At 43.3% G+C, this 24,811-nt stretch overlaps 1 protein-coding gene across 7 annotated transcripts in view; it reads right to left on the bottom strand.

Annotated features, from left to right (window-relative positions):
• Nucleotides 1–24,811, bottom strand: part of camk2a (calcium/calmodulin-dependent protein kinase II alpha) — a 92,621-nt gene that overhangs the window by 32,707 nt on the left and 35,103 nt on the right. For all 7 annotated transcript variants that reach the window (XM_042311455.1, XM_024397696.2, XM_042311457.1 and 4 more), the window contains exons 4-6: nucleotides 9,651–9,705; nucleotides 4,193–4,258; nucleotides 1,537–1,609 (exon numbers count right to left, since the gene is read on the bottom strand). In XM_042311455.1, coding sequence (XP_042167389.1) covers nucleotides 1,537–1,609; nucleotides 4,193–4,258; nucleotides 9,651–9,705 — 194 coding nt within the window. The remainder of the gene's footprint in view (nucleotides 1–1,536; nucleotides 1,610–4,192; nucleotides 4,259–9,650; nucleotides 9,706–24,811) is intronic.

Genomic DNA, 24,811 nt, shown 5'->3' on the forward strand with positions numbered 1-24,811 from the left:
AATTGCAGCCTACACATATCCATTTTATCACTTCATCATCCCTCAGTTCCCAGGTGCTGGGAGGCAGATGTGAATGGAACATATATCTGTTGGGCAGAAGGGTCTCGCGTTGTACCAGCATGTGTTAGTGCATGATAATCACAGTGTGAGTGTTGAAGAAGTCCATAAGAAAGATTTGAAAAAATACATTTTGAAAAAGATGTAATAAGCAAAAATGTAACTTTGAAAGAGTGTGGGTATATATAGAGGTAACTGAACCATTTTTTAGGTTACTACATTATTCCATATGTGTTATTTCATAGTTTTGATGTCTTCACTATTATTGTACAATGCAGAAAATAGTACAAATAAAGAAAAACCCTTGAATGTGTAGGTGTGTAGTCGGTACTTGAATACGTGTATTAATAAATGAAACAGTACTGGAACCTGTGATTTATCTGCCCCTCTTTGACACTACAACAGGGCAGACATACTGTAGCACACGCCAATGCTGTCCGACGTGATGGAGATGGTGAGAGGGCTTGTTTCCGTTTTTTACTCCCTTGAGCTGACGTTGAGATATGGAGTACATGTACTGTACATGACAAGTTGGCAACAGAACAGTGGATCGATGGTGGTTGCACTGTAAATGAATGCCTATTTTATAATCATCAAACTGTGTGCAGGGGAAATGACATATGACAGAAGAGGGTTTAGCAGCATGTCCCCTGAATTCTCTGATTGGTTTGATTGGGCTTCTGTTATTTTGTCCACATACCTACAGGTGAATCACACTGAAAGTCATGGCCAGGGTTGCAAAATTCTGGGAACTTTAAATAAATTCCCTGGTTTTCGAGAAATCCTGGATGGAGAATTCCAGATTTCCTGCTTATTGCCCCCTGACTCTGGGATCCTCCAACTGGGATTTTGGAAAAACCAGGGAATTTATTGAAAGTTTGTGGAATTTTGCAACCTTAGTCAAGGCAGAGAGGAATGGCCTGTTGGCCTGTTATCTGCAGCCTGAGGAGCAAACATTACATAGATGTGTCCTCAAGGTTCAAATTAAAAAGAGCCTGGATGGCTAAAAGGAATGTTTTAAATGTGTTTAAATTAATACAAATAAAAACAAATGTATGATCTGAAGTTTCTGACTACACTCTTAGAAGAAAAGATGTTATCTGGAACCTAAAATGATTCTTTGGCTGTCCCCATAGGATAACCCTTTGAAGAACCCTATTTGGTTCAAGGTAAAAACCCTTTTGAGTTCCATGTAGAACCCTTTACACAGAGGGTTCACATGGAACCCAAAAGAGTTCTACCTGAAACCAAAAATGGTTCTACTTGGAACCAAATAAAGGGTTCAGCTATGGGGACAGCTATGGACTGGGCCATTGCTCCGAAGAACCCTTTAGGAACCATATTTTCTAAGAGTGTACAGATTATTTAAATCCAAATCCATTTTTGATCAAATCAATCAAATAATAACAATGACATCAAAGTGATATCTTGCAGTGGATGAGCAGTCTCTCTTTTAATTTATTTGTTATTAAATCTTACCTTGAGGTCTCTGTGAACGACTCCCATCTGATGACAATGAAGCACTGCCTCCAGAATCTGCTGAATACAATGGCTATGAAAAGAGAGAGAGAAAACTGAAAGACTGAGTGAGCTGGGAGTTTTGAGAGGCTAAATTGAAGGCTATTGAAAATGGGCTTCACTTCAGAATTAATCCACACAGCATTTTGGATCAAATGGCTTATGCACCTCCAAAATAATACAAAGACACACAGAGGCGTTAGATTTGGCCATTCATTTTCCTAAACTGTCGATCAACACAGTAGCACGGGCCAAAGCCTGATGAGTTTTTGTATGTTTGGCTGGGAGTCAGTGGGAAGATAATTAGCAACTAGACTCAGCTGTCAATCAAGCAGTGGAGCAGTGAAGCAGGGAGAACCCGGTCCGCAGAGATAGAGAGACTGACACGCTAAACCCGGGCGAAGTGTGTACACTGATGTGAGGTCGCTCCTACACGTCCACAGCCATCTGCTTCCATTTGTTTCTGTTCATTAATTTGTTTTGTGGCCCTGTTGCTTTGTCACTGCAAGGCAATGGCCCAGTCCATAGCTGGTGTTGGGTGAATTGGGGAGATACTCTATCATGAATAGGTTTACAGAGTAAAGCTGTTCAATCCAAATGAACAGTCCAATAACAGACCTGCAGACAAAACAAAGGCCTCTGACTGTGACGACATGACAACAAAGTTTTAACTGAAAGGCTTTAGACAATCAGTAGAGGCTCCTCAGAGGAGGAAGGGGAGGACCATCCTCCCCAATCAATTTCATAATAATAGTGAAACTTTAAAAAAGTTATCCTTTTTAGATAAAACTATACTAAATATATTCACATTACCAAATAATCGATTAAAACACACTGTTTTGCAATAAAGGTCTACAGTAGCCTCAACAGCACTCTGTAGGGTAGCACCATGGTGTAACCAGAGGACAGCTAGCTTCCGTCCTCCTCTGGGTACATTGACTTCAATACAAAACCTAGGAGGCTCATGGTTCTCACCCCCTTTCATACACTTAAACAGTAATTATGGAAACTTGCAGCATGAACTGACATGTTGTCCACCCAAGCAAAGTATCAGAGAATGAATCTAATACTGAAAGCATAAGCTACACCTAGCTACTGTAGCACTAAAGTGCATAAAATGTGGTGAGTAGTTGACGCAAAGAGAGAGAAAAACAATAGTTGAAAAGTTTTTAACAAATTAATTTCTTAATAATGAAGGAGAAGCAAGAGAGACTTACTTACTTAGCTAGTGAATGCTGGTTTAGCCTACTCAAACACCCGGCTCAAACAGAGAAGGCTGCTATGTTAGCTAGCTGGCTATGGCTATCCAACACTGGAACTTCCAAGTCAAGGTAAGCTTTTGGTTTTATTAATATATTGCCACCGAGGCCCGCCGGTATAACTGCTAATCAGCTTTCTGCTGACTGTACACTGTACTGCATGATTGTAGAGGGTTTACTAATGTGCTATATTGTAGTTATATTGCTAGTAGCTATATTGACTATGATATTAATATGGTGACAACGATGTATGTTGTGTAGCGGTTAGCAGTTATGATATGAAGGTTTGGCTTGGATACGTTTTTTTCTCCTGGTCACAGAAAGGTGAATGAAAAAAGTGAGTGGAGGAGAGTGTACAGATGCAAGAAGGAATACAACAATCAAAGAGATCATGCTGTTTGTATGTGGCTTCTATGAAAGTGAACTGTGTTTACGTGTGATTCGTACTGCCGATTCTGTTGAAAAATGTTTCTTAAACGGATGTAAACGAAATGGGGATGAACATCCAATCAAATTGTATTTGTCACATGCACTGAATACAACAGGTGAAATGTTTACTTTACAACCCCTTAACCAACAATGCCGTTTTTATAAAAACAGAGTTAAGAAAATATTTACTAAATAAACCAGTTTAAAAAAAAATGTAAATTCAAAATAACACAACAATAATGAGGTTATATACAAGAGGGGGTACCTGTACCGAGTCAATGTGCAGGGATGCAGGTTAGTTGAGGTCATTTGTACATGTAAGTGGGGGATTTTGTCCATTAGAAACTCTCATTTGCAACTGTTGGACTAATGATTGCATCCTAGATCAGCTACATGCAGGCAAGAGTGTGCAAGGTGGTATTGAATGTGTCAATGTCTGTCACCTTGATTACTTCAATTTATCTCGACCGGTGCACCTATGTTGTAAACTTTCACTCATAGGCTAGGTTGTAGTAACCTCATGATGGGTATAGTGAAAATGTGAGTATTATGTAGTAGCCTAAAGCTATTGATGTTGCATTGAGCTGGGGTAATGGAATATGAATGACAGTTATCCAATATTCTGTCAAATAAATAAGGCCATGCTCATTAAAAGAAAATATCATCCTCTCTCATCTTAAATGGCAACTACCTCCACTGTAGACTGGGGAGGGAGGGGCAATTCCAGTCCTCGGGGGCCTGATTGGTGTCACAGTTTTGCCCCAGCTCCAGCTAACACACCTGACTCCAATAATCAACTAATCATGATCTTCAGTTTAGAATGACATCCATATTACAGTGAAAATTCATACGCTGAACTCGCTAAATTGCTTTGTCACGTATCTGTGTTTGGGTTTATTCCATGTGTTTTGTGAGGTGGTTCCACTGACCTGGCGTCAGCCTCACTGTAGTACTCTCGAGCAACAATGTCTTCGAAGAGTTCGCCGCCCGTCACTCTGAGGAAGAGAGAGGATTGTTAGGCTGAAGAGGATGAAGGTGGCCACCAGAGCATGGAGCCAGTATGAGAGAAATACTCTCTTCCCAATGCCCCCCATCTCAGCCACTGAGACACACTGACAAAGATCAGCTTTAATACCGCAAATAGTGTGGCTTCCATCAGTGTAATTGTCTGAATCATTTCCAATCCCCCATATATTTTTTTGTAAATATATTTTTAAAAACTGGGAGAAAACTGTGTGTTGACATGGAACCTAACAGGCACCTCAAATGTACATTTCTGATGTGAGAAAAGGAAAAACCCAAGCAGTTGTCTCACTGTTGCTAAGTTCAGACTTTGAGAGTATGAATCTTCTACAGGATATTCTAGGAAACAGCTAGATGTTTCCCAGTCCTGCCTTCACATGATACTAGGAGACAGCTAAATGTTAACCAGTCCTGCCTTCACATGATACTAGGAGACAGCTAAATGTTAACCAGTCCTGCCTTCACATGATACTAGGAGACAGCTAAATGTTAACCAGTTATGCCTTCACATGATACTAGGAGACAGCTAAATGTTAACCAGTCCTGCCTTCACATGATACTAGGAGACAGCTAAATGTTAACCAGTCCTGCCTTCACATGATACTAGGAGACAGCTAAATGTTACCCAGTTATGCCTTCACATGATACTAGGAGACAGCTAAATGTTAACCAGTTATGCCTTCACATGATACTAGGAGACAGCTAAATGTTAACCAGTTATGCCTTCACATGATACTAGGAGACAGCTAAATGTTACCCAGTTATGCCTTCACATGATACTAGGAGACAGCTAAATGTTACCCAGTTATGCCTTCACATGATACTAGGAGACAGCTAAATGTTACCCAGTTATGCCTTCACATGATACTAGGAGACAGCTAAATGTTACCCAGTCCTGCCTTCACATGATACTAGGTGACAGCTAAATGTTAACCAGTTATGCCTTCACATGATACTAGGAGACAGCTAAATGTTACCCAGTCCTGCCTTCACATGATACTAGGAGACAGCTAAATGTTAACCAGTTATGCCTTCACATGATACTAGGAGACAGCTAAATGTTAACCAGTCCTGCCTTCACATGATACTAGGAGACAGCTAAATGTTAACCAGTTATGCCTTCACATGATACTAGGAGACAGCTAAATGTTACCCAGTTATGCCTTCACATGATACTAGGAGACAGCTAAATGTTAACCAGTTATGCCTTCACATGATACTAGGAGACAGCTAAATGTTAACCAGTTATGCCTTCACATGATACTAGGAGACAGCTAAATGTTAACCAGTCCTGCCTTCACATGATACTAGGAGACAGCTAAATGTTAACCAGTTATGCCTTCACATGATACTAGGAGACAGCTAAATGTTAACCAGTCCTGCCTTCACATGATACTAGGAGACAGCTAAATGTTAACCAGTCCTGCCTTCACATGATACTAGGAGACAGCTAAATGTTAACCAGTCCTGCCTTCACATGATACTAGGAGACAGCTAAATGTTACCCAGTTATGCCTTCACATGATACTAGGAGACAGCTAAATGTTAACCAGTTATGCCTTCACATGATACTAGGAGACAGCTAAATGTTAACCAGTTATGCCTTCACATGATACTAGGAGACAGCTAAATGTTAACCAGTCCTGCCTTCACATGATACTAGGAGACAGCTAAATGTTAACCAGTTATGCCTTCACATGATACTAGGAGACAGCTAAATGTTACCCAGTTATGCCTTCACATGATACTAGGAGACAGCTAAATGTTACCCAGTTATGCCTTCACATGATACTAGGAGACAGCTAAATGTTACCCAGTCCTGCCTTCACATGATACTAGGAGACAGCTAAATGTTAACCAGTCCTGCCTTCACATGATACTAGGAGACAGCTAAATGTTAACCAGTCCTGCCTTCACATGATACTAGGAGACAGCTAAATGTTACCCAGTTATGCCTTCACATGATACTAGGAGACAGCTAAATGTTACCCAGTTATGCCTTCACATGATACTAGGAGACAGCTAAATGTTACCCAGTCCTGCCTTCACATGATACTAGGAGACAGCTAAATGTTAACCAGTCCTGCCTTGACATGATACTAGGAGACAGCTAAATGTTAACCAGTTATGCCTTCACAGGATTAACACATAGACTGGCACACACTGACCATGTATCGCTAGAGATACAGTACGAATGACGTAAACAAATATACACTCAGAATGATAAGTAGATTAAGTCTGATATTTGTAGGCTTATTTCATAAACCTGCTAGTACAAAGTGATTGGGCTCTGACTGGGCTCTCCTAAATGTGTCAGATTTAGACTATAGAAGGGAATTTCGTTTTTCTTAGTCTCTCATTTTTGTCCGTTTCGGAACTTTCGCTACGTAACTGTGTATTATCCCAAAGAATTAAGTAAGTGTGATCTTTATGATTTCAGCACTATAGGAAGACACATTTCAGTTGAATGCATTCAGTTGTACAATTGACTAGGTTCCTTTCCTTTCTTAATCAAAGAGAATCTATAGCAAGGGACTGCTTCTAAACACCATCCTGCTGTTTCAGACAAGTTAAGAACAACTTGCATTGTCATCAAATATCTTCTTATGCAACACTTTGTCCTGCTGCTCATTGTCACACTTACAAAGCTGTTCTTATTCAGTCAGAGACATTAACAGGGAAGAGGCAGCTAAGAGAAGACGCCTCATAACAGATGCAAGAAGAATTCTCTTGAAGGTACAATATAATGACAGTTCCTGTATTATAATTCCAGTTCCTGTAATATAATTCCAATTCCTGTAATATAATTCCAGTTCCTGTACTATAAATACAGTTCCTGTAATATAAATACAGTTCCTGTAATATAATTCCAGTTCCTGTAATATAAATAAAGTTCCTGTAATATAATACCAGTTCCTGTAATAGAATTTCAGTTCCTGTAATATAAATACAGTTTATGTAATATAATACCAGTTCCTGTAATATAATTTCAGTTCCTGTAATATAATTTCAGTTCCTGTAATATAATTCCAGTTCCTGTAATATAAATACAGTTTATGTAATATAATTACAATTCCAGTAATATAATCCCAGTTCCTATAATATAAATACAGTTTCTGTAATGAAAAGCATTCAACACCTCCAGGGGACTGCAATCACTGTTGTGCAGACTGAAATCAACAGTTCCTTGAAAGGCATTGAAAGATATTACGAAAGTTGAGTGTTTAAAATACATATAATAGTGATATTTACAGAACTAATATATTATGGTGCACTCAGAGACTACGGAGCACACTCAACACTACAGGTCTCTCTAGCCATAATTAGTGGTTAGATACAAACCATAGCCTAGGGAAGGGATCATCAACTAGATTCAGCAGCGGGACAAATGTTTTTTTTGAGCAGATGGTCAGGGGGCTGGAAAATAATTACAAATAATTTGTGGACTGAAAATTGACCATAAGACGCCAAAACTGATGTAATAGTTGACTAAACATAAAAATGTCAAACCTTGCTTACATTTGTATTCGATCACATATACTGTATATCTCTATTATGCGTGGGAATACGTAGGAACAGAAATGTTTGCAATTGTATTACAAATAATTAACAGAAATATCTTATTTACGTAACTATTCAGCCCTTTTGCTATGAGACTCGAAATTGAGCTCAGCTGCATCCTGTTTCCATTGATCATCCTTGAGATGTTCAATTTAAATTAAATTGATTGGGCATGATTTGGAAAGGAACACACCTGTCTACATAAGGTCCCACACTTGACAGTGCATGTCAAAGCAAAAACCAAGCTATGAGGTTGAAGGAATTGTCTGTAGAGCTCTTAGACAGGATTGTGTCGAGGCACAGATCTGGGGAAGGATACCAAAACATTCTGCAGCATTGAAGTTGTTGCCTCCAATATTCTTAAATGGAAGATGTTTGGAACCACCAAGACATTTCCTAGAGCTGGCCGCCCGGACAAACTGAGCAATCGAGGGAGAAGGGCCTTGGTCAGGAAGGTGACCAAGAACCTGATGGCCACTCTGACAGAGCTCTAGAGTTCATCTGTGGAGATGTGGGAACCTTCCAGAAGAACAACCATCTCTGCAGCACTCCACCAATCAGGCCTTCATGGTAGAGTGGCCAGGCGGAAGCCATTCCTCAGTAAAAGGCACATGACAGCCTGCTTGGAGTTTACCAAAAGGCACCTAAAAACTCTTAGACCATGAGAAATAAGATCTGATGGGCTGATGAAATCTGATGAAACCAAGAAGCCTCAATGCCAAGCGTCAAGTCTGGAGGAAATCTGGCACCATCCCTACAGTGAAGCATGGTGGTGGCAGCATCATGCTGTGTTTTTCAGCAGCAGGGACTGCGAGACTAGTCAGGATCGAGGCAAAGATAAACAGAGCAAAGTAGAGAGACATTTTTTTATCCCCAATTTCGTGATATCCAATTGGTAGTTACAGTATTGTCCCATCGCTGCAACTCCTGTACGGACTTGGGAGAGGATATGGTCGAGAGCCATGCAGCGTGTCAGCGTGCATGCGCCCGGCCCACCACAGGAGTCACTAGAGTGTGATGGGACAAGGACATGCTGTCTAGCCGAACCCTCCCCTAATCTGGACAACGCTGGGCCAATTGTGCGCCGCCTCATGGGTCTCCCAGTCACGGCCGGCTGCGACACAGCCCGGGTTCAAACCCGGATCTGTAGTGACGCCTCTAGCACTGCGATTCAGTACCTTAGACCGCTGCGCCACTCAGGAGGCCATACAGAGAGATACTTGATGAAAACCGGCTCCAGAGCACTCGGGACCTCAGACTGGGGCTAAGTGGCTTCGGGACAAGTCTGTGGCTTCGGGACAAGTCTCGGGAATGTCCTTGATTGGCCCAGCCAGAGCCTGGACTTGAACCCGATCGAACATCCCTGAAAAAAGCTGTGCAGAAACGCTCCCTATCCAACCTGACAGAGCTTGAGAGATTCTGCAGAGAAGAACGGGAGAAACTCCCCAAATACAGGTGTGCCTTGCTTTTCTTTCAAAAACAAGGACATTTCTAAGTGACCTCAAACTCATTTCGAAGTGACCTGTTGGCCTGTGGCTGAATGTCGCTGGGGTCCCTGGTGTATAGCTTACTGAGGAGCTTATTGAAATCAGGACCACTGCATAGCTCAATGGTAGATATTAATTTACTGTGGTTGTGTCTCATACAGGCTATTGTGCCGAGTGTGATTAGAACTCACATCAAGACTCACATCAAGCCACCTCTCAGCCTTAAAATAATCATTTTGTCATTAATGTCAATCATTCCCACTGTGTGAGTGGATGAATTATGAAATAAATAGATTCAATGCAGTGCATTACTCACAGGTCAAAGATCAGGTAGTGATGCCCTTCCTCCGAGATGCTGTCATGGAGACGCACTGTATGGAAAAAAGAGAGAAAGGAAGTAAAGATGTTTTTAAAACTACTTAAGTGAAGCTTGGATAGTGTTTGTGGTGTCCTATTGATGTGGTTATGTTATCTCCCTGATGGAGAGAAGAGTATACACTCTCTCCCTCTCCCTCTTTCTCTCTCCCTCTTTCTCTCTCCCTCTCCTTCTTTCTCTCTCCCTCTCGGACTCTCCCTCTTTCTCTCTCCCTCTCTCCCTCTTTCTCTCTCCCTCTTTCTCTCTCTCTCTCCCTCTTTCTCCCTCTTTCTCTCTCCCTCTCCCTCTCTCCCTCTCTCCTTTCCATCTTTCTCTCTCCCTCTTTCTCTCTCCCTCTCCCTCTCTCCCTCTCCCCTCTCTCCCTCTTTCTCTCTCCCTCTCTCCTCTCCCTCTCTCCTCTCCCTCTTGCTCTCTTTCTGTTGCATTGTTCTCCTCACCAGTGCCAATCACCACCCCTCCCCACCTCTCCCTCTCCTCCCCATCCCTCCCATCCCCTACCTCTCCCTCTCCCAGCAGGCAGTGTGTTATACTGCTCTGTGTGCATGTGTGTGGGTTTGTTTGTACTGAGACGAGAGGACAGGTGTGTGTTAGTGTGTGTATGTGTGTTTGTGTGTAGGTGCCGAGATAGAAAGGCTAACAAGAGGAAGACTGCAGTATAGATACCTTCACCTGTATAGATACATTCACCAGTATAAATACATTCACCAGTATAACTACCTTCACCAGCATAGATGCCTTCACCTGTATAGATGCCTTCACCAGTATAGATACCTTCATCAATATAGATACCTTCACCTGTATAGATGCCTTCACCAGTATAGATGCCTTCACCAGCATAGATGCCTTCACCTGTATAGATACCTTCACCTGTATAGATACCTTCACCTGTATAGATGCCTTCACCAGCATAGATGCCTTCACCTGTATAGATACATTCACCTGTATAGATACTTTCACCAGTATAGATGCCTTCACCAGCATAGATGCCTTCACCTGTATAGATGCCTTCACCTGTATAGATGCCTTCACCTGTATAGATACCTTCACCTGTATAGATGCCTTCACCAGCATAGATGCCTTCACCTGTATAGATGTGAAGGGATGTGTCTAACTGAATCGGGATGTGTCTAGTTGAATAGGGATGTGTCTAACTGAATCGGGATGTGCCTAGCTGAATAGGGATGTGTCTAACTGAATAGGGATGTGTCTAACTGAATAGATATGTGTCTAACTGAATATATACGGTTCTAACTGAAGAGGGATGTGTCTAGCTGAATAGGGATGTGTCTAGCTGAATAGGGATGTGTCTAGATGAATAGGGATGTGTCTAACTGAATATGGATGTGTCTAGCTGAATAGGGATGTGTCTAACTGAATAGGGATGTGTCTAACTGATTAGAAATGTGTCTAACTGAATAGGGATGTGTCTAACTGAATCGGGATGTGCCTAGCTGAATAGGGATGTGTCTAACGGAATAGATATGTGTCTAACTGAATATATATGGTTCTAACTGAATAGGGATGTGTCTAACTGAATAGATATGTGTCTAACTGAATATATATGGTTCTAACTGAATAGGGATGTGTCTAACTGAAGAGGGATGTGTCTAGCTGAATAGGGATGTGTCTAGCTGAATAGGGATGTGTCTAACTGAATAGGGATGTGTCTAACTGAATAGGGATGTGTCTAACTGAGTAGGGATGTGCCTAGCTGAATAGGGATGTGTCTAACTGAATAGGGATGTGTCTAACTGAATAGGGATGTGTCTAACTGAATAGGGATGTGCCTAGCTGAATAGGGATGTGTCTAACTGAATAGGGATGTGCCTAGCTGAATAGATATGTGTCTAACTGAATAGGAATGTGTCTAACTGAATAGGGATGTGCCTAGCTGAATAGGGATGTGTCTAACTGAATAGGGATGTGCCTAGCTGAATAGATATGTGTCTAACTGAATAGGGATGTGCCTAGCTGAATAGGGATGTGTCTAACTGAATAGGGATGTGCCTAGCTGAATAGGGATGTGTCTAACTGAATAGGGATGTGTCTAACTGAATAGAAATGTGTCTAACTGAATAGGGATGTGTCTAACTGAATAGGGATGTGTCTAACTGAATAGGGATGTGCCTAACTGAATAGGGATGTGTCTAACTGAATAGGGATGTGTCTAGCTGAATAGGGATGTGTCTAACTGAATAGGGATGTGTCTAACTGAATAGGGATGTGTCTAACTGAATAGGGATGTGCCTAACTGAATAGGGATGTGTCTAACTGAATAGGGATGTGTCTAGCTGAATAGGGATGTGCCTAGCTGAATAGGGATGTGTCTAACTGAATAGGGATGTGTCTAACTGAATAGGGATGTGTCTAACTGAATAGGGATGTGCCTAGCTGAATAGAGATGTGATGGCTCCTCTGTCTCACCCACAAAGCAATATGCCTGCGTAATGTATTTATAATATAAAATGAACATCTGTACAGAAAGACTAATGTGAAGGACAAATTGGAGAGGAGGAACTTCTTGATGCAATTAAAGCCTTTAAATCTGTGAAAACTCCAGAGCTGGATGGAATACCAGTTGAGGTACATCAATCCTTTTTTGATGTTCTCAGAGGACGATTATTAGCATGTTTTAACTACTCCTATAACAATTGAAGATTATCAGATAAGAAGACTCAACAAGAAGATCTGATTTAATTATTACTGAAACAGGACCCAAGTGGTAAATATAAAGATCAAGTCCATTTAATAACGTGGACGCCCCTTAGTGTTGTGATGCAAAAGCTATGGCAAAATAACTAGCGCATATAATTAAAATGGTATTGTCGGACATTATTCATCCTAATCAGACAGGTTTTTTACATGGACGATACATTGGAGGTAATATAAGACAAATACTGGAAACAATAGAACACTTTAAAAAATCTGGGAAACCAGGCCTGGTATTCATAGCTGACCTTGAAAGGGCTTTTGAAAAAGTATGACTGGAATTTATATACAGTGCATTCGGAAAGTATTCTGTCCCCTCGACTTTTTCCACATTTTCTTACATTACAGCCTTATTCTAAAATTGATTAAATTGTTTTTTCCCCCCATCAATCTACACACAATACCACATAATGACAAATGCAAAAACTGGTTTTTAGAAATGTATTCTAAAATGGATTACATTGTCATCTCTGGAGGAAACCTGACACCATCCCTACGGTGAAGCATGGTGGTGCCAGCATCATGCTGTGGGATGTTTTTCAGTGACAGGGACTGGGAGACTAGTCAGGATCGAAGGAAAGATGAATGGGGCAAAGTACAGAGAGATCTTTGATGAAAACCTGTGCCAGAGTGCTCAGGACCTCAGACTGGGGTGAAGGTTCACCTTCCAACAGGACAACGACCCTAAGCACACATCCAAGACAACACAGTAGCGGCTTCAGGACAAGTCTCTGAATGTCCTTGAGTCACCCAGCCAGAGCCTGGACTTGAACCCGATCGAACATCTCTGGAGAGACCTGAAAATAGCTGTGCAGCGATGCTCCCCATCTAACCTGACAGAGCTTGAGAGGATCTGCAGAGAGGAATGGGTGAAACTCCCCAAATACAGGTGTGTCAAACTTGTAGCGTCATACCCAAGAAGACTCAAGGCTGTAATCACAATTGCTTCAACACAGTATTAAGTAAAGGGTCTGAATACTTATGTAAATGTGTAATTGCAGTTTTTTATTTTTTATGAACAAGAAAATTGCTTTGTCACTATGGGGTATTGTGTGTAGATTGATAAGGGGGAGAAAAACAATGTAATCCATTTTAGAATAAGGCTGCAACGTAACAAACTGTGGAAAAAGTCAAGTGGTCTGAATACTTTCCGAATGCACTGTACGTGGGTGGATTTTGGCTCGTTGACGAATAACCGCCCCCAGTTACTGCAGAGGAAGGCTGCCATGTAAAGAATACGCCGATAAACAAAACGAGGCTGAGGAACTAACTGCCGCTCTGCACAGTGTCAAACAACATAGTGGATACAGGAGAACAGAGTGAGTGCTGGATAAGGGTCTGCTCTTTAATAGCCTGTGATGGCTGCAGGTTAGGCTGAGGGAGAGAAAGCGCTGGATGAGAGCAGTGAGTCTCAATGCATCCAGCTGATTTGAGGGAGAAAAGCCAGCTATCTTATATCAGAACCTATGCTGTACTTCTAAAACAACCACCCTTCGGCAGAACCAGGGTCTCAACTTCTACATTATCAGGGGAGAACTTGACACCGTGACACAATGCTCTTTGTCCTATTGAGTAGTAGTCTATGCAGGATAATTTCCCACAAGGGCTTTAAAATGTATCAACAGCCACAGGGGCAAATCGTCAGCGAGATCATGTATTCCTTTCCCCCCAGTCTGTCTGTGTGGGAGCAGGAATAATTCTGCTGGTGCTGATAGAAGGCTGATAGATGGCTCTCTCTATCCCTATTCTCTCTCTATCCCTCTCTCTATTCCTCTCCCTCTCTACATCCTGTCTCTATCCCTATTCTCTCTCTATCCCTCTCTCTATTCCTCTCCCTCTCTACATCCTATCTCTATCCATATTCTCTCTCTATCCCTCTCTCTATCCCTCTCTCTATTCCTTTCCCTCTCTACATCCTATCTCTATCCATATTCTCTCTCTATCCCTCTCTTTATCCCTCTCTCTATTCCTCTCCCTCTCTACATCCTATCTCTATCCATATTCTCTCTCTATCCCTCTCTCTATCCCTCTCTCTATTCCTCTCCCTCTCTACATCCTATCTCTATCCATATTCTCTCTCTATCCCTCTCTCTATCCCTCTCTCTATTCCTCTCCCTCTCTACATCCTATCTCTATCCATATTCTCTCTCTATCCCTCTCTCTATCCCTCTCTCTATTCCTCTCCCTCTCTACATCCTATCTCTATCCATATTCTCTCTTTATCCCTCTCTCTATCCCTCTCCCTCTCTACATCCTCTCTCTATCCATATTCTCTCTCTATCCCTCTCTCTCATCCTCTCCCTATCTCTATCCTCTCTCTATCTTTTCTCTATCCCTCTCTCTCTCTCTCTATCCCTCTCTGTCTTTATTCCTCTCCTCTCTCTCTCATCCTCTCCCTATCATCTCTCTATCCCTCTCTCCTCTTTCTGTCCCTCTCTCTATCCCTATTCTATCTCTATCCCCTCTCCCATCCTCTCCCTATCTCTATCCTCTCTCTATCCTCCCTTTATCCCTCTCTCTATTAATCTCCTCTCCCTCTCCCTCTCCCTCTCCCTATCAATTCAATTTCAATTCAATTTAAGGGCTCTATTGGCATGGGAAACATATGTTTACATTGCCAAAGTAAGTGAAATAGAAAATAAACAAAAAATGAACAGTAAAAATTACACTTCCGAAAGTTCCAAAATAATAAAGACATTTCACATCATATTATGTGCAAATTTTTAAAGTACAAAAGGGAAAATAAATAAACATAAATATGGGTCGTATTTACAATGGTGTTTGTTCTTCACTGGTTGGCCTTTTCTTGTAGCAACAGGTTACACATCTTGCTGCTGTGATTTCACACTGTGGAATTTCACACAATAGATATACGAGTTTATCAAAATTGGGTTTGTTTAAAAAAAAAAAAATTGTGGGTCTGTGTAATCTGAGGGAAATATGTGCCTCTAATATGGTCATACATTTGGCAGGAGGTTAGGAAGTGCAGCTCAGTTTCAACCTCATTTTGTGGGCAGTGTGCACATAGCCTGTCTTCTCTTGAGAGCCAGGTCTGCCTACGGCGGCCTTTCTCAATATCAAGGCTATGCTCACTGAGTCTGTACATAGTCGAAGCTTTCCTTACATTTGGGTCAGTCACAGTGGTCAGGTATTCTGCCACTGTGTACTCTCTGTTTAGGGGCAAATAGCATTCTAGTTTGCTCAGTTTTTGTTGTTGGTTGTTTCCAGTGGACTCTTCCAGGTTCATCTCTCTGTAGGTGATGACTTTGTTATGGAAGGTCTGGGAATCGCTTGTAGAATTTAACAGCTCTTTTCTGGGATTTGATCATTAGCGGGTATCGGCCTAATTCTGCTCTGCATGCATTATTTGGTGTTTTACATTGTACACTGAGGATATTTTTGCAGCATTCTGCTTGCAGAGTCTCAATTTGGTGTTTGTCCTTTTTTGTGAATTCTTTGTTGGTGAGCAGACCCCTGACCTTACGACCATAAAGGGCAATGGGTTCTATAACTGATTCAAGTATTTTTAGCCAGATCATAATTGGTATGTCAAATTTTATGTTCCTTTTGATGGCATAGAAGGCCCTTCTTGCCATGTCTCTCAGATCGTTCACAGCTTTGTGGAAGTTACCTGTGGCGCTGATGTTTAGACTGAGGTATGTATAGTTTTTTGTGTGCTCTAGGGAAATGGTGTCTAGATGGAATTTGTATTTGTGGTCACGGCAACTGGACCTTTTTTGGAACATTATTTTTGTCTTACTGAGATTTACTGTCAGGGCCCAGGTCTGACAGAATCTGTGTAGAAGATCTAGGTGCTGCTGTAGGCCCTCCTCCTCCTTGGTTGGGGACATACGCACCAGATCGTTGGTAAACAGTAGACATTTGACTTCAGACTCTAGTAGGGTGAGGCCGGGTGCTGCAGACTGTTGTAGTGCCGTCGCCAATTCGTTGATATATATGTTGAAGAGGGTGGGGCTTAGCTGCTTGTGGAAAGAAATGTGTTTTTTGCCCATTTTAACCACACACTTGGTGTTTGTGTACATAGATTTTATAATATCATATGTTTTTCCCCCAACACCACTTTCCATCAATTTGTATAGCGGACCCTCATGCCAAATTGAGTCAAAAATCTTAAGAATTTGCCTTTGCTTTGGTTTATTTCTTTGTCAATTTGGGTGTGCAGGATGAATATGTGGTCTGTTGTACGGTAATTTAGTAAAAAGCCAATTTGACATTTGCCCAGTACATTGTTTTCACTGAGGAAATGTACGAGTCTGCTGTTAATGATAATTCAGAGGATTTTCCCAAGGTTGCTGTTGACGCATATCCCACGGTTGTTATTGGGGTCAAATTTTGGGATGATCAGTCCTTGGTTCCAAATATTGGGGAAGATGCCAGAGCTAAGGATGATGTTAAAGAGTTTAAGTGTAGCCAATTGGAATTTGTGGTCTGTTTATTTTATCATTTAATTTAGGATACAATCAACACCACAGGCTTTTGGGGAAGGAGGATTTGTATTTTGTCCTGTAGTTCATTCAATGTAATTGGAGAATACAGTGGGTTTTGGTAGTCTTTAATAGTTGATTCTAAGATTTGTATTTGTCACGTCCTCACCTTAGTTCCTTTTTTATGTCTCTATTTTGGTTTGGTCAGGGCGTGAGTTGGGGTGGGCATTCTATGTTTTTCATTCTATGTTTTGTTCTGTGTGTTGTATTTCTATGTGTTTGGCCTGGTATGGTTCCCAATCAGAGGCAGCTGTCAATTGTTGTCTCTGATTGAGAACCATACTTAGGTAGCCTGTTCCCACCTGTGTTGGTGGGCAGTTGTTTTCTGTTTTTGTAGAGCGGAGCGGCGACACTACGAGGAATTGGCTCAAAGTAACGTGCACGAGAGGCAGCCCCAGAATTGTTTGGGGGGGAGCACACAGGGAGATTGGCGAAGTCAGGTAGGAGACCTGAGCCAACTCCCTGTGCTTACTGTGGCGAGAGAGTGACCCGGCAGGCACCGTGTTATGCGGTGAAGCGCACGGTGTCCCCAATGCACACGCATGGCCCGGTGCGCTACATCGCAGCTCCTCGAATCGGCCGGGCTAGAGTGGGCATCGAGCCAGGAGGGATGATGCCGGCTCAGCGCAACTGGTCTCCAGTGCGTTTCCTCGGCCGGGGTTATACCGCACCAGCCCTACGCACGGTGTCCCCGGTTCGCCAGCATGGCCCAGTGCGGCCTGTTCCAAATCTCCGCACTTGCCGGGCTACAGGGGGTATCCATCCAGGACAGGTTGTGCAGGCTTGTTGCTCAAGACCTCCAGTGCGCCTCCACGGCCCTGTGCATCCGGTGCCTCGGCCAAGGAAGAGGCCGCCTGTAGGTCTCCCCAGTCTGGTGAGTCCTGTACCTGCTCCCAGAATCAAGTCTCCCTCCTGTCCGGAGCCGCCAGAGCCACCCATCTGTCCGGAGCCGCCAGAGCCGCCCGTCAGTCTGGAGCCGCCAGAGCCACCTGTCAGTCCGGAGCCGCCAGAGTCTCCCGCCTGTCCGGCGCCGGATCGCCACTCCAGAGGCGCCACCTAAGTGGGCCAAGACTAAGGTTGAGTGGGGTCTACGTCCCACACCAGAGCCGCCACCGCGGTGAAATGCCCACCCAGACCCTCCCATATAGGTTCAGGTTTTGCGGCCGGAGTCCACACCTTTGGGAGGGGGGTACTGTCACGTGACATAAATAAAAATGAACACGTACAACGTTGCACCTTGGTCCTCACCTCCTTCTCCCGACGACATTTGTTACAGTATTTGATCATGTATATGTTTTTGCTGTTTCTTCTTTGGATAAATAATTCTTTGTGTTGTTGTTTGTTTAGTGTTTTCCAATTTTCCCAGAAGTGGTTAGAGTCTATGGATTCTTCAATTACATTGAGCAGATTTCTGACGTGATGTTCCTTCTTTTTCGGTAGTGTATTTCTGTATTGTTTTAGTGATTCACCATAGTGAAGGCGTAGGCTCAGGTATTCTGGGTCTCTATGTTTGTGGTTGGATAGGTTTCTCAATTTCTTTCTTAGGTTTTTGCATTCTTCATCAAATAATTTGTCATTGTTCTGCCTAACATTTTTTGATTTGATAGGAAAGCTGAGAGGTCAAATATACTGTTTAGGTTTTCTACTGCCAAGTTTACATCTTCACTATTACAGTGAATGGTTTTGTCCAGGAAGATGTCTAAAAGGGATTGAATTTGTTGTTGCCTTATTGTTTTTTGGTACATTTCCACACTACTTTCCTTCCATTTATAGCATTTCTTAATATTATTCAGTTCCTTTGGCTTTGATGCTTCATAATTGAGTATTGCTCTGTTCAAGTAGACTGTGATTTTGCTGTGATCTGATCGGGGTGTTTGTGGGCTGACTGTGAACGCTCTGAGAGACTCTGGGTTGAGGTCAGTGATAAAGTAGTCTACTGCCAAGAGATGAGCTATAGGTGTACCTACCGTAGGAGTCCCCTCGAAGCCTACTATTGACTATGTACAGACCCAGCATGCGACAGAGCTGCAGGAGTTGTGACCCGTTTTTGTTTGTTATGTTGTCATAGTTGTGCCTAGGAGGCCATATGGGGGAGGGAATGCTGTCACCTTCAGGTAGGTGTTTTACTTGTTATTTTTGAACTTTTGCCCCTTTTCTCCCCAATTTCCATGGTATTCAATTGGTAGTTAGTTTTGTCTCATCGCTGCAACTCCCGTACAGACTCGGGAGAGGCAAAGGTCGAGAGCCGTGTGTCCTCCAAAACATCACCAACCAAGCCAAATCAAATGAAATTTTACTGGTCACATACACATGGTTAGCAGATGTTAATGTGAGTATAGCGAAATGCTTGTGCTTCTAGCTTCTAGTGCTTCTAGTTCCGACGGCATATCTAACAAGTAATCTAACAATTTCACAACAACTACCTTATACACACAAGTGTAAAGGAATTAATAAGAATATGTACATATAAATATATGAGACATGGCCGTACGGCATAGGCAAGAGGCAGTAGATGGTATAGAGTACAGTATATACATATGAGATGAGTAATGTAGGGTATGTAAACATTATATAAAGTGGCATTGTTTTAAGTGACTAGTGATACATTTTTTACATCCATTTTTTATTATTAAAGTGGCTGGAGTTGAGTCAGTATGTTGGCAGCAGCCACTCAATGCTAGCAATGGCTGTTTAACAGTCTGATGGCCTTGAGATAGAAGCTGTTTTCAGTCTCTCGGTCCCTGCACCTGTACTGACCTCACCACACTGCTTCTTGACACAATGCCCGCTTAACCCGGAAGCCAACCACACCAATGTGTCGGAGGAAACACCGTACACCTGGCGACCATGTCAGCGCGCATGTGCCCGGCCTGTCACAGGTGTCGCTAGAGCGCGATGGGACAAGGACATCCCTGCTCCCTGCCGGCCAGACCCTCCCCAAACCCGGAAGCCGTTTGGCCAATTGTGCAGAGACCCAATGGTCTCCCGGTCGCGGCTGGCTGTGACAGAGCCTGGACTCAAACCAGGATCTCTAGAGGCATATCTAGCAACTGCAGTGCCTTAGACCACTGCGCCACTCGGGAGGCCCTCCAGGTAGGTGTTTGTCCCCCTGTGTGCTGAGGGTGTCAGGTTCTTGTCCGGTTCTGGCATTTAGGTTGCCACAGACATGTCCCTGGGCCTGGAAATGATTGATTTTCCCCTCAAGGATGGAGAAGTTACCTTCATTAAAGTATGGGGATTATAGTGGGGGGATATGGGTAGCACACAGGAGGACATTTTTCTCTGTTGAGATCATTTCCTTTTGAATTTCTAGCCAAATGTAAAATGTTCCTAAAATGTTCCTCATTTAATAGAGTGGGTTAAGGCTGCTCTATACCAAATTAGCATACCCCCTGAGTCTCTTCCCTGTTTCACACCTGGTAGTTTGGTGGATGGGACTACCATCTCTCTGTAACCTAGAGGGCAACCAGTGGGTCCATTTCCTCTATACCATGTTTCTTGTAGGATGACAATGTCTGTATTTCTTATTTATGTGGTGCAGTCCAGGTTCGTGCTCTGTAGGCCAAAGGCAGATGACCTCAGGCCTTGGATATTCCAGGATGAGATAGTGAAGGCTTTGTGTTCCATAAAGTGTCCAATGTTGTTGGTTGTGTGGTTTGGACTCAGACCAGTAAATGTGAGCAGAGCCTGCTGAGCATCTGGTACATGCCATTGGCTTGGGCTAGTGTAAGAGTTGGGGTTGGGACTGTTTGCCTTCTCACAGCCTGAGCGTAGGTGTGACTCTCATGTTGAGGCCATTTTTTTTTTGTGTGTGTGTGTGGGGGGGGCATAGATCTGATCTGAAGGGGCCTATATGGGGTGTGGGCATGGTTGGTTCCCTATCCTAATCCTCTCTATCCTCTCTCTCTATCCTCTATCCTCTCTCTATCCTCTCTCTCTATCCCCCTGTCTATAGAATCTACCTATCCTCTCTATATGATCTCTTCCCTCTCTCTATGCTCTCTATATCCTCTCTATCACTCTCTATCCTTCTCTCTGTCCTCTCTCTATCCCTCTCTCTATCCCCCTCTAAATCATCTATCTATCCACTCTCTATCCTCACTCTATCCTCTCTCAATCTTCTGTATATCCTCTCTCTATCCTCTCTCTATCTTCTCTCTATCCTCTCCTCTCTCAATCCTCCTTATATCTTCTCTTTATTCTCTCTCTATTCTCTCTCTATCCCCTCTATTCCTTTATATCCTCTCGCTATCCTCTCTCTATCCTCTCTATATCCTCGCTTTATCCTCTTTATCTTCTCTCTATCCTCTCTCCTCTCTCTATTCTCTCTATCCCTTTATATCATCTCCCTATCCTATCTCAATCTTATATCTATCTATCCTCTCTATGTCATCTCAAATCAAATCAAAATCAAATCAAATCAAATTTTATTTGTCACATACACATGGTTAGCAGATGTTAATGCGATTGTAGAGAAATGCTTGTGCTTCTAGTTCCGACAATGCAGTAATAACCAACAAGTAATCTAACTAGGGGGGTCTCCTAACCCCTCCTGTCTCAGCCTCCAGTATTTATGCTGCAGTAGTTAATGTGTCGGGGGGCTAGGGTCAGTTTGTTATATCTGGAGTACCTCTCCTGTCCTATTCGGTGTCCTGTGTGAATCTAAGTGTGCGTTCTCTAATTCTCTCTTTCTCTCTCTCTCTCTCGGAGGACCTGAGCCCTAGGACCATGCCCGAGGACTACCTGACATGATGACTCCTTCCTGTCCCCAGTCCACCTGGCCGTGCTGCTGCTCCAGTTTCAACTGTTCTGCCTTATTATTATTCGACCATGCTGGTCATTTTTGAACATTTGAACATCTTGGCCATGTTCTGTTATAATCTCCACCCGGCACAGCCAGAAGAGGACTGGCCACCCCACATAGCCTGGTTCCTCTCTAGGTTTCTTCCTAGGTTTTGGCCTTTCTAGGGAGTTTTTCCTAGCCACCGTGCTTCTACACCTGCATCGCTTGCTGTTTGGGGTTTTAGGCTGGGTTTCTGTACAGCACTTTGAGATATCAGCTGATGTACGAAGGGCTACATAAATAAATTTGATTTGATTTGAACTAACAATTCCAAAACTACTGTCTTATACACACAAGTGTAGGGGGCTAAAGAATATGTACATAAAGATATATGAATGAGTGATGGTACAGAGCGGCATAGGCAAGATACAGTAAATGGTATCGAGTACAGTATTACATAAAGATGTAGTAGATGATATAGAGTACAGTATATACGTGTACATATGAGATGAATAATGTAGGGTATGTAAACATTATATTAGGTAGCATTGTTTAAAGTGGCTAGTGATATATTTTACATCATTTCCCATCAATTCCCATTATTAAAGTGGCTGGAGTTGAGTCAGTGTGTTGGCAGCAGCCACTCAATGTTAGTGGTGGCTGTTTAACAGTCTGATGGCCTTGAGATAGAAGCTGTTTTTCAGTCTCTCGGTCCCAGCTTTGATGCACCTGTACTGACCTCGCCTTCTGGATGATAGCGGGGTGAACAGGCAGTGGCTCGGGTGTTTGTTGTCCTTGATGATCGTTTTGGCCTTCCTGTGACATCGGGTGGTGTAGGTGTCCTGGAGGGCAGGTAGTTTGCCCCCGGTGATGCGTTGTGCAGACCTCACTACCCTCTAGAGAGCCTTACGGTTGTGGGCGGAGCAGTTACCAGGCGGTGATGCTCTCGATTGTGCATCTGTAGAAGTTTGTGAGTGCCGAATTTCTTCAGCCTCCTGAGGTTGAAGAGGCGCTGCTGCGCCTTCTTCACGATGCTGTCTGTGTGGGTGGACCAATTCAGTTTGTCTGTGATGTGTACGCCGAGGAACTTAGAACTTGCTACCCTCTCCACTACTGTTCCATCGATGTGGATAGGGGGTGTTCCCTCCGCTGTTTCCTGAAGTCCACAATCATCTCCTTAGTTTTGTTGACGTTGAGTGTGAGGTTATTTTCCTGACAGCACACTCCGAGGGCCCTCACCTCCTCCCTGTAGGCCGTCTCGTCGTTGTTGGTAATCAAGCCTACCACTGTTGTGTCGTCTGCAAACTTGATGATTGAGTTGGAGGCGTGCGTGGCCACGCAGTCGTGGGTGAACAGGGAGTACAGGAGAGGGCTCAGAACGCACCCTTGTGGTGCCCCAGTGTTAAGGATCAGCGGGGTGGAGATGTTGTTGCCTACCTTCACCACCTGGGGGCGGCCCGTCAGGAAGTCCAGTACCCAGTTGCACAGGGCGGGGTCGAGACCCAGGGTCTCGAGCTTGATGACGAGCTTGGAGGGTACTATGGTGTTAAATGCCGAGCTGTAGTCGATGAACAGCATTCTCACATAGGTATTCCTCTTGTCCAGATGGGTTAGGTCAGTGTGCAGTGTGGTTGAGATTGCATCGTCTGTGGACCTATTTGGGCGGTAAGCAAATTGGAGTGGGTCTAGGGTGTCAGGTAGGGTGGAGGTGATATGGTCCTTGACTAGTCTCTCAAAGCACTTCATGATGACGGAAGTGAGTGCTACGGGGCGGTAGTCGTTTAGCTCAGTTACCTTGGCTTTCTTGGGAACAGGAACAATGGTGGCCCTCTTGAAGCATGTGGGAACAGCAGACTGGGATAGGGATTGATTGAATATGTCCGTAAACACACCAGCCAGCTGGTCTGCGCATGCTCTGAGGGCGCGGCTGGGGATGCCGTCTGGGCCTGTAGCCTTGCGAGGGTTAACACGTTTAAATGTTTTACTCACCTCGGCTGCAGTGAAGGAGAGGCCGCATGTTTTGGTTGCAGGCCGTGTCAGTGGCACTGTATTGTCCTCAAAGCGGGCAAAAAAGTTATTTAGTCTGCCTGGGAGCAAGACATCCTGTTCCGTGACGGGGCTGGTTTTCTTTTTGTAATTCGTGATTGACTGTAGATATCTAACCCTCTCTCAATCCTCTCTCTATCCTATCTATATCCTCTCTCTATCCTCTCTATATATCCTCTCTATCCCTCTCTCTATCCTCTCTCTATCCTATCTATATCCTCTCTCTATCCTCTCTATATCCTCTCTATCCCTCTCTCTATCCACTCTCTATCCTCTCTCTATCCTCTTTCTATCCTCCTCCCTATATCCTCTTTATATATCCCTCTCTCTATCCACTCTCTATCCTCTATATATCCTCTCTATCCCTCTCTCTATCCTCTCTCTATCCTATCTATATCCTCTCTCTATCCTCTCTATATATCCTCTCTATCCTCTCTCTATCCTCTCTCTATCCTATCTATATCCTCTCTCTATCCTCTCTATATATCCTCTCTATCCCTCTCTCTATCCTCTCTCTATCCTATCTATATCCCTCTCTATCCTCTCTATATCCTCTCTATCCCTCTCTCTATCCACTCTCTATCCTCTCTCTATCCTCTTTCTATCCTCCTCCCTATATCCTCTTTATATATCCTCTCTATATCCTCTCTCTATCCTCTCTATATCCTCTCTATCCCTCTCTCTATCCACTCTCTATCCTCTCTCTATCCTCTTTCTATCCTCCTCCCTATATCCTCTTTATATATCCCTCTCTCTATCCACTCTCTATCCTCTCTCTATCCTCTCTATATCATCTATATCCCTCTCTCTATCCCCTCTATATCATCTCTATCCCCTCTATATCATCTCTATCCCTCTCTCTATCCTCTCTATATCATCTCTATCCCTCTCTCTATCCCCTCTATATCATCTCTATCCCTCTCTCTATCCTCTCTATATCCCCCTCTCTATATCATCTCTCTATCCCCTCTCTATGCTCTCTCTATCCTCTCTCTATCCCTGACAGATCACAAAGCAGCATACAACCTGCCCCGAGGGCACCCATAGGTCACAATTGT

This window comes from Oncorhynchus tshawytscha, linkage group LG33 (assembly GCF_018296145.1).
Source record: "Oncorhynchus tshawytscha isolate Ot180627B linkage group LG33, Otsh_v2.0, whole genome shotgun sequence".
Taxonomy (NCBI): domain Eukaryota; kingdom Metazoa; phylum Chordata; class Actinopteri; order Salmoniformes; family Salmonidae; genus Oncorhynchus; species Oncorhynchus tshawytscha.